We start from the raw sequence: 10,854 nt of genomic DNA on the forward strand, positions 1-10,854 counted from the left end.
TGTTTGTCAATGAGCGACGTCGTTCCCGATTATACGTCGCTTGTTAAAAAAGTATATGGAAAAATAAAAATCAAGTTTAAGTCATTTTATTCAACTTTACGTCTGTCTGCCACAAATATTGAAGTCATAATATCACTAGAAAAGCGTTTAAAGCACTTAAAATATACACATTTACAAGTATGTACTGTATTTACAGTACATGCATTCATAAATTTAGATTACTTTTTTCTGTACTATATTAAAAACTAAAATTTATTTGTTTGTAAGCTTAAAATAGATCCTTATTAACTATATATTATTAAAAATGCATTAATAAATAAAATACAGAACTGGGAATGGTAATTTATGGTTTAGCCTAGTGACAAGTAGATTCGACTTACATCGCTTTTTCTGGAACCAAACGTAAGGCGAGGTATACCTGTATTTCTTCAAAAGGTAATGATTATTGATTAGTTTTAAACACTTTTTAGTTAACTTGGTTTCATTAGAGATGATAAAAAAACACTAATTTTTTGTTTCTTGTCGAAGTGCAAAGAGAAAGTCACCAACAACTCTAGCAGTTGAGACATGTCCCCTTCGATAGTTAATATTTGTTATTTTAATAATGTATAATTTTAAAATAATTTATTTTTAATTTTATTAATATATATTCATTCAATTTTAGGTTCAAACTGTAAGTTTATATACTGCTGAGATTGAAAGGAATCAAAACATGTTAATATGCATTAAATCTATTGATTCAAAGTTACAAGATTTATCAATTTATCAAGAATTGTTAGGGACAAATGCCTTTATATTTGTCATAGGATATTGGGAATCATCAATGCAGGTAAATTATAAAATATAATTTATTCAAAGTGATTCAAAGTTAAATAATGACCATATATTATATATGTCATAAACAATGTGACCATATATTATATTCATAAAATAAAATAGTCAGTTTTTTAATTATGAAAATGAGATATATACAGTAATACCTCAGTTTTTGTTGACTTTGGTTATCGTTGGTTTTGGTTTTCGTCTATTTTTTTCTGCGGAAAATTTTTGTCTCAGTTTTTGTTGGTTGCCTCAGATTTTGTCAGCGTTCTCTCATGGCCTCACTGCAGGTATAGATTTGGATTTTTCGGGGCCTATTTTAACCTAACCTATTAACTATTTTTTACTGTGCTAACCGAGGGGGCTGAAGCGGAACTTCTCCCCACTTACCGGCTTGGCTGTCAGAGAATGGCTATAGGAGGGCTAATGATATGAGTGGGGAGGAGTCGGAAGTCGTGACCAGGTGTCCAATAGATTACACAGGTTTAAAATAGACGACAAATTTAATAAACAGATGAGAAATTATACATAAAGATAATAAATATAACACTCGTGTATCAAGATATAAATAGGTATTCTAAAATCCTAACCTAACCTAATGCTAAAGTTTGAGAGAGACCTTACGTTGGAGAGAGATAATTATGGCAAGGGTTTACCTCGTAGGAAACGTTCTCATACTGGTTACTGGTCATAAAGGAAGAAGGCTGTCTTTCGACTTAGCCTGAAGGAAGGTGACTGAATGAAGGTGGGGTGGGAGGGAGAATAGGATGGGTATAGAAGAGAGGATGGGATAGGTTGGGGGTAAGGGATAGCATAGGTTGGAAGTAAAGGTTGGGGTAGGTATGGATCCCAATGACGACTTGCATCTCGAATAATATAAAGTCAGTAGTACAACTGAATGCAGAGACCAATCCGGTAGCAGAGTGTTACAACAAGAACTGGATGCTAATATATACACCATCCTGTGGTTAATACAACTAATACCTTATAATTAATACAACCGAGATTAAACAAAGTCTTGCCGGAAGAGTTTAGTAGTAGTGATGATACTACAACACTAGGGGTAAGAGATGACAGTAGTACATAGCTGGTTAACATTGCAGATACACTTGCAGAGGGTGACAAATGTACATATCCAATTAACTAAGTTGCAATCACGCTTGCAGAGGGTGATCGGTTGCAACCTATTTGGTTGGTGGTAGAAGGACGGGAACCCGCCCAAAAGAAGTCCAGGGCTCAGGTTGCTGAGTTGATGGCAAAGATGCTGCAGTCCTTCGCGAATTTGTCGAGTTGGCTATATGCCTCCTTGGTTGCACAGAAGAACTCCCATGGCGGAAGTCAGATTGTACCGTTGGTTATACAATAGTTTATGAGTGCATTCCTTGGTGTGTCGTGATTCGGGCAGTCGGTTAGAATGTGACTGATGTCACCTGTAGTGAACCCGTCACAGTCGCAGTGATCGTTGTTCCTCTTTTTAATACGGTATAAATAGCTAGGGATGTTCCCGTGGCCAGTTAGCACCTGGGTAAGGTGGTAAGAGGGAGAGAGGTAGTTCATACCCTGACGGTTCTTGATGGAAACGTTCTCATATTATAGGGCGTTGATAAAACACTCTGTGATCGTCGTCTTATACTCCAAGGTGTCCTTTGAAGGCTATGTGGAGAGATGTCCTTCTCAGGTCGTGCGGCTATGTCTAGATGCGGTGTATGCTCCGTCGCTCCTAATCTGTAGAGAGTTCTTCCTGGTGAAGATCGCTCGGAGGTTTCTTCCGTTAACCTCTTCAAGGAGTAATTCCATCATATCAGGAGAGAATAGAAAAATATTCAAAGTTTTACCTTTCCATGGAGCAGCGATTATGAGCTTCGTAGATCCTGAGAGTGCTGGAAGAGTAGTCCACTGCGTTCTCTTCTCCCGACGATCGCTGTCCAGAGGGGTTTCTTCGGCGTTAGCTCCTTGGCTAAGTGCCCGGAGTAGAAAATCCAACCCCTTTATATACCCGATCTGCGTGGGAAAAATCTGGGAATTTGTTGACGTCTTTTGACATCTCTCCCTGATTTATTACTGTCTCCCGCACCGTAGAAAAACTTATCTCCTTGTATAGTCATTTTATCGTCCAGTCGCTTGGACGTATGGGGGTCACGTGACATCATGGTCCCTCGTCGATGACCTTCGGACGACGAAAGTCACCCTCGCTAACTACGCAGTTCATTGTCCGGGGTCTATTCCTCGGGTAACGGGGTGAGAACAGGAGTAATAACGGAAATAATGATGAAAAAACTCTCATAAGAGAGTCAGATTTTCACATTACTATATGATAAGTGCTCATTGTTGATGAATAAGTATTAAAAATTTATGATGATAATTCAATTTTTGGGAGTCCTATTAGTCCCTCTGTAAATCTGTCCCTGCCTCACTGCTAATTTTGTAAAAATAAAAGGCAACCCATGCATTTTCCTGCTCAGTGTGACATTATTTCTCATTGTGTGTGCATTGTCCCAAGTGTCTAGCCAAACAATTCCATTGCTTTCCTCTCCTTTTAGCTCCATTATGGGACCAAAGAAAGCTTCCAGAACCAGCAGCTCTTTGAATGCCATGTTAAATGTTCATTTGTTCTTTACATTAGTCTTTTATATTTGTTTTATATTAATTTCTTATTGTTTTTAGTATTAAACACTATATTTATTCTCTATAAAATGTGTTTTTGGTATGTATATTGGAGTGTCTAGAATGAATTAATTGGATTTACATTGATTCATACAAAAATAATTGCTTCAGTTTTTGTCGATTTAGGATTTCATCAATTGTTTTCAGACAGATTATTGATGAAAACAAAGATATCACTGTATTTTAGTAATTATAGAAATAAATTCCTCTAGGTTACAAAATTTGAAAGTAAAATTAACATGCTTGTTCAAAATTAAGTCAAATCTGAAAATTTTGGAGTCACTGTAATTTTTTTTACTCATTATCTTTAAGCTATCTTGCTTTGTTGATAAACATGCAAATTGCAAATTAACAAATATGTTTTTCTTCTCTGAGCAAACCTGTTTGGAGAATATAAAAAGTATGAAAAATATAAGTATCATTAAAAATTAATCCTTTTAGTTCCCAGCAATTTTTGATATTAATGTAATTAAACGTAAAAAATACTTAAAACTGAAAAAAACGAAAGAAATGCACTAATTTTGAAGAAAAAGCTTCAAATTTTATTTTACATTGTCTCGCCTTTCTGTGAAATCTGACACCAGTCATTGTGTTTACAGCTGGATGACCTTGAGAACAGCTGGTGTTGGATTTCCCAGGACATTCTCATAGAAGTCTCGGGAGGCGAAGGGTTTAAAGTAGGGTGAATACTAGCTGGCCGTATATTTTTAAATATTTTTTAAAAATTACGTTTTTTATTGCGATTCCCGACTCCCCCGACTTAATTAAACGTATATATAATAAAATCTATTAATTAAAAAAATTAAAAAANATATTTTTCTACTTAAAAATAAAACTAACAACATATTTTTATACATTATAATCCATTTTAAATTTCTTTTTACTTATTTTTAAAAATAAATTATTTAAATTTCAATATAGGTCTGCAGTGGAAAAACTGACTTTTTTAGTGATCCATAAGGATCACATGAAAAATTAAAACAATTTTTCCACTGCAGAATTCAGCATAAAAAACATTTATATGCTTTTTTATGCTGAATTCAAAAATGTTACTACTTTTTCCCTATCTCAAGGTTTTTCTACAAAACCATTTTTATTTGATAAATTGATGCTTTCTTCACATATTTCACACCCATATTAGTGATATGTTTCAGTAGCTGTAATTTATTTAATTATGTTGTTAAAAAAACAATGGTCACCTAGAAAACAATTACAACCTGACATAAAGAATATTGTGAGGAGCAGCTTGGTCAACCCAGAGAAAGTGCTGCTCCATCTCTGCATATTAAGCTGGAGTTAATGAAACAGTTCATAAAAGCTTTCATTTGAACTTTGGATTCTCTTGATCATCTAACTCAGGCATTTACTTTAAGAGGGGGAAAAATTCACTTTTGGCAACACTTTTAAAACATTATACATAAAATTTACAAAAACAAAAATTATTTAATTATAAATTTTAAGAGATTATTTTGCTTCTTATAGTGATTTAAAACCCATTTCCCAGAATTTAACAGATTCACAAAAGCATTTAATATTCAAAAGCCAACCATAAAATTTAGTATCCAAATAAATTAAATACATGTTTGTAGAAAAGGGCTGGCAGAATTACAATTTAATAAACATCTGGATACGAGTCCAATTTTTTTTGCCATGTCTAATCACCAGGAACAACTATTTCCATTGCAGGACAATCTTCTTTAGAGGCTATGCCTCTGCACAAATATGTAAAACAGTTTAAAATGTCCACAGGTGACAATCCCAACACAATTAAAAATATATTTGTTTATAGAAAAGGGCTGGCAGAATTGTGTTGGGATTGTCACCTGTGGACATTTTAAACTGTTTTACATATTTGTGCAGAGGCATAGCCTCTAAAGAAGGTTGTCCTGCAATGGAAATAGTTGTTCCTGGTGATTAGACATGGCAAGAAAAATTGGACTCGTATCCAGATGTTTATTAAATTGTAATTCTGCCAGCCCTTTTCTACAAACATGTATTTAATTTATTTGGATACTAAATTTTATGGTTGGCTTTTGAATATTAAATGCTTTTGTGAATCTGTTAAATTCTGGGAAATGGGTTTTAAATCACTATAAGAAGCAAAATAATCTCTTAAAATTTATAATTAAATAATTTTTGTTTTTGTAAATTTTATATATAATGTTTTAAAAGTGTTGCCAAAAGTGAATTTTTCCCCCTCTTAAAGTAAATGCCTGAGTTAGATGATCAAGAGAATCCAAAGTTCAAATGAAAGCTTTTATGAACTGTTTCATTAACTCCAGCTTAATATGCAGAGATGGAGCAGCACTTTCTCTGGGTTGACCAAGCTGCTCCTCACAATATTCTTTATGTCAGGTTGTAATTGTTTTCTAGGTGACCATTGTTTTTTTAACAACATAATTAAATAAATTACAGCTACTGAAACATATCACTAATATGGGTGTGAAATATGTGAAGAAAGCATCAATTTATCAAATAAAAATGGTTTTGTAGAAAAACCTTGAGATAGGGAAAAAGTAGTAACATTTTTGAATTCAGCATAAAAAAGCATATAAATGTTTTTTATGCTGAATTCTGCAGTGGAAAAATTGTTTTAATTTTTCATGTGATCCTTATGGATCACTAAAAAAGTCAGTTTTTCCACTGCAGACCTATATTGAAATTTAAATAATTTATTTTTAAAAATAAGTAAAAAGAAATTTAAAATGGATTATAATGTATAAAAATATGTTGTTAGTTTTATTTTTAAGTAGAAAAATATTTTTGTTACATTTAACTTTTAAATATTTAAAAGTTTGATTATTGGATAGAATATTATGTTGTTATGATAGTTAAATATTTATATTAACTTTTCTTTAAAATAACAGGAATTTCAAGATAAACTGGAAGAGGAAGGACAACGATTAATTGAATATATTAATTACAGACTTGTTTACCCTCCTGTTCCTGTATACATATTTGTTGTGAATAATCATTCTTCTAAATTAACAAATGAAGTTACTCTAATAATTGAAAATTCTCTTGATTTGCCATATTTAAAATCTAATAATTTAATTTTTGATTGGAAAATATCACTCTTGAATGGTGTTGGTAAACCAAATAATGATTTCCAGGTAATTAAATATAAAATTTCTAATGTTTTATGAAATAAATTTATAAGCAAAATACTTTAATTTTACTTATAAACAGTACAGTCAAACTTCAGTTTTCAAACATAATTTGTTCCTAAAAGTTATTCTAAAACTGAAACAAATTTTTCCATAAGAAACAACATAAAATGGATTAATTTATTCCTGACCTTCAAAATAAAGCTTTTTTTTTTTTTTTAGTTGTATTCATACGTAAAAATGCCTACAAATGCAATGTAATATTATATATAATAAATTATTGTCATTTAATTTGACTTAAGCATTTTTAAAGGCTAATTCTTGGATGCATTTATATTATGTGAATGTCAATTAATGTGGTTTTTATTAATTTGATTTAAATTCAACTACAGCATGTAACGAAAAACAAAATTAGTATATTTTCCTTATGCATATTGAAATTTAATTTAAATAGCAATGTCATTGATGATTTGTATAATGATATATAATAATGCAGGCAATCTCAGCTCCACTAACTTCTGAATGAGTAGTTCTGACGCTGATTGGTCAGACCATCGACTTTAACATAGGAAGTAGGGAATTGACTGTCTGTGTCTCTTTAATCTATGGTTGGCTCTTGCCAAGTAGCTTGTATGGCAACTGAGGCAAACATGAGTTCCAAAGTCTGTTCATGAACTGATTTGTTTGAAAGTGAGTTGTTCAAAAACCGGGGTTTGACTGTAATATTTTAAGTATTTAATAAATTTTTAACTATATATTCTTTGAGTCAAGGCTTCTATTCTTGAATTTTTGACCATTTATACAGAATTTTAAAATTTAATTCTTACTATTTAATGTACAGTTATTTTTATTAATTAAAAATATAAAATTTATGTACCATAAGAATAAGTATTATTTTTTCAAATTGATTAATTTGCTTAAATATATAATAAAGTGGAAAACTATCTTGATTTTAATTTCTGAAATTCTTTATTGTATTTGTCTAATCTCATTAGTCATAGGAGGGGTCATTATGTTATGCCACAAGCTATATGTTTATTACACTTACTCTTTTTTAATTGCTAGATAATGATATACAACTGTGTATTACCTACCACTATGATAATTATTTAAGTTGGTCAAAAAAATTAACATGGATTACCATTATATAATAAGAAGAGTAACTAATTTTTAAATTAATCAAATATAATGCCAGATTCATCAGGCATTATTATTTGGCTAATTAAATGTTTAGATTCAAAGTAATTTGGAACTAAACAATATAATAGGCAAAACACGGTGCAAACCTGTAAAAAATATGTGAGGTATACAGTAAGGATGTTGTGAAAGAATGTGTGTGCCAGAAGTGATTTGCAAGATTTTGTTCCAGAAATTTTTCCCTTCTGGTGCACCAAAATCAGGTCAGCTAGTTGAGATTGACAGTGATCAAATAAAGAATTAGTTCACAGTAATCCATGCCATACAATGCTGGATATTGCAAATTTTTTTCAAATAACGAAATCAAGCATGGAAAATCATTTGCATCAACTTGGATAAGTCAGCAAAATTGTTATTTGGATTCCATACAAACCTAGTGAAGACACTCGCATCAGTTGCATTTCCATCTGCAATTCTCTTTAAAAACATCAGGAAAGTTATTTATTTCTGAAGCAAATGGTGATGGGATGAAAAGTGGATTGTTTACATCAAAATCAGTCATTAAAAGATCTTGGGGAAGCACAGCAAACTGCTGCAAACCACTTCAAAAGTTGGACTTCATCCAACTTTTGAAGTGGTTTGATTTGATAGGATTGGAAAGGTGTTTTATTTTACAAACTGTTTCTGAAAAACAAAATGATCAATTCTGATGTATACTGTGACCAGCTGGACAAATTAAATTCAGCTATTTGGGAGAAGTGTCCAGAATTGGTGAATTGCAGAATCATCTTTCACCATGATAACACCCAGCAACATGCATCATTTGCAAATTAGCAAAAATTGTCAAAGCTTGGTTGAGATGTTATAATACCTCATCCTTCGCATTCACCTGACCTTGCCCCTTCTGATTGATTATCACTTGTTTTGCTCCCTTAAAAATTCTTTAAACAAACAGCAGTTCATTTCTGATGATGACATAAAACAGCAATTGGAACAGTTTTTCACCAAAAGAATACTGAAAGTTTTTAAATGAGATATTATGAAGCTCCACAAAAGATGGCAAAACATAATAAAAACTCAATATATTATTGAATAAAATTTATATTTACTATTAAAAAAATTATCTTTTATTTTCACCTAAAAAAACAGATTTATTGGCTGACCCAATACTTCAAAGCACAAAAATAATAAAAACAAACTTGTACACAGGCTACAAACAAACAACAATACAATATTTGCTCTTAATGATGACTCATTAAGAAAATGGTTATTCACTAACTCACAAGTACAGTAATGTACTTGTGAGATAGTGAATGACATTAATATTATCTCTCCCAATGCAGTAATGAGTCAGATGGTATAACTGGAAACTCATAATGCAGAAACTACCTGTATATTAAATTTATCTAAATAGATAATTTCAAGTTTTTGTTTGCTGAATAAAATAATTTAATAAAATTTATTTTATGAGAAATATTTTATTTTCATAACTGTGCTGTTATAAAAAAGTATATATAGATTATATTAAAAAAATTTTTAAATTTTTATATTTATAATTGGAAATATATTATAATGAATTAATGATCATAAAACCTTTTATATATTTCTTTAGCTCTTACAAAGTGTAAAATGGCTTGCTGAAAATACTCAAATTATTCCTTACTTAACAGCAGCATATTTAAAAGATTTTTTGGAAGATGGAATTACAAAATTTGTTTTTAATTTGGTTTATAGTGATCTGGGAGAAAGACACAAGCATTGCATTTATCATCAGGTAATACTTTAATAGTATATTGTATATTGTTATGTTGAGATTATGCTGAATATTGAGGACCTATTTTTGCACTCAGGTATTCACAGGTATGGATACATACATCCAATTACCTAGATAATAGCTGTGTATTTTATACCCAGGTACTTGTTTGAAACATTACATGTACATAATGAAAAATTCTAATGAATTATTATATAACACAAAATTTCTAATGAATTTAATTATTTTCAATGTTTAAAAGATCAATTTTGTAAACTAATATTTTTAATTAGTTTACAAAACTATTAATAGTTTAAAATAAAACATTTTGCTATATAAAAATAATTCATTTTGTTACTAATCCACAACCAAAAACTATACAGCTTCAAAAAAGAAGAAGAAAACTTTTTTTAAGCTGGATTTAATAATAGATTATTAATGAATAATATGTTACCAAAGTATAAATTTATTAAATTTGTTTCTAAATAAAGTTATTTAATTTATAAGAATGTTAATAAACTCTAAGAAAATTTAATTCAAAATTCATTTTTTATTGTGAAAAAATTATTACACTCCTCAAAAATGAAATTGCGCCATGAAGGAATGCACATTGCAGGACCAATAGAGGTGAGAGACACATGCAAATGATTAAAAGAAGAAAAGGGTATGCAACAGACACCTGTTTATTCAGTAATGAATATGGCCACCACAGGTAGCTATACAGGCTGCTATATGACAATGCACACTATCAATGAGGCAATTAATGGGAATATGTGCTAAACTAATGGGAGTAGAACCAAAGCTGTCATTGTTGTCAACACTCGTGAGTTCATATACCAAGGTTTGTTTTATTTTGAGGTTTTCAAATTGTTTGTCAATCTAGTCGATGTCCCAATATCAAATGAAGGATTTTGTTCTTCCTACCCATTTATAAGCACTTTCTTATCAATTTAGTTTTGATCCCCAAAGCAGTAGCTATTCGTCCTATGTTGATGACTCATTCAGTCTTAATCTGATCTGGAAATTTGTCCTTAAAGGCTGCTATACACCATGGGTTAATCCTTTGAGACTGCCTGTCCTTGAGGAACTTCCGAATTTCCTATCGCCCAAAAACGAAGAAAACCTCTCAGCAGAGGGTGGGGCAGCTTGCCCCGGGCGCCACTGGCAGAGGGGAGCCTAATGGTTTCCAAGAATAACAAAATTTGTTTCTGGAGGGGGAGGGGCGCCAATATAGTGTCGCGGCCCGGGTGCAGTTACGTTCGCTACGTCATTGTGTTTATTATTACGCCACTGATGTTTATTGGCAACAAATTCTATTAAAACTCGCGGGAAAAAGTATGCATAGAAGTCTATGGTGTAAATAGTAGTAGTAGT

At 31.4% G+C, this 10,854-nt stretch overlaps 1 protein-coding gene across 1 annotated transcript in view; it reads left to right on the forward strand.

The window, feature by feature from the left end:
* LOC111619707 (germinal-center associated nuclear protein-like) overlaps positions 1 to 10,854 on the forward strand; it is a 59,330-nt gene that overhangs the window by 24,621 nt on the left and 23,855 nt on the right. Inside the window, exons 7-9 of the mRNA XM_023361479.1 lie at positions 665 to 829; positions 6,351 to 6,596; positions 9,340 to 9,501. Of these exons, the coding sequence (XP_023217247.1) occupies positions 665 to 829; positions 6,351 to 6,596; positions 9,340 to 9,501 (573 nt within the window). The remainder of the gene's footprint in view (positions 1 to 664; positions 830 to 6,350; positions 6,597 to 9,339; positions 9,502 to 10,854) is intronic.

The sequence above is a fragment of the Centruroides sculpturatus genome, unplaced genomic scaffold, assembly GCF_000671375.1.
Source record: "Centruroides sculpturatus isolate CEXI.00-Female unplaced genomic scaffold, Cexi_2.0 scaffold141, whole genome shotgun sequence".
Lineage (NCBI taxonomy): Eukaryota > Metazoa > Arthropoda > Arachnida > Scorpiones > Buthidae > Centruroides > Centruroides sculpturatus.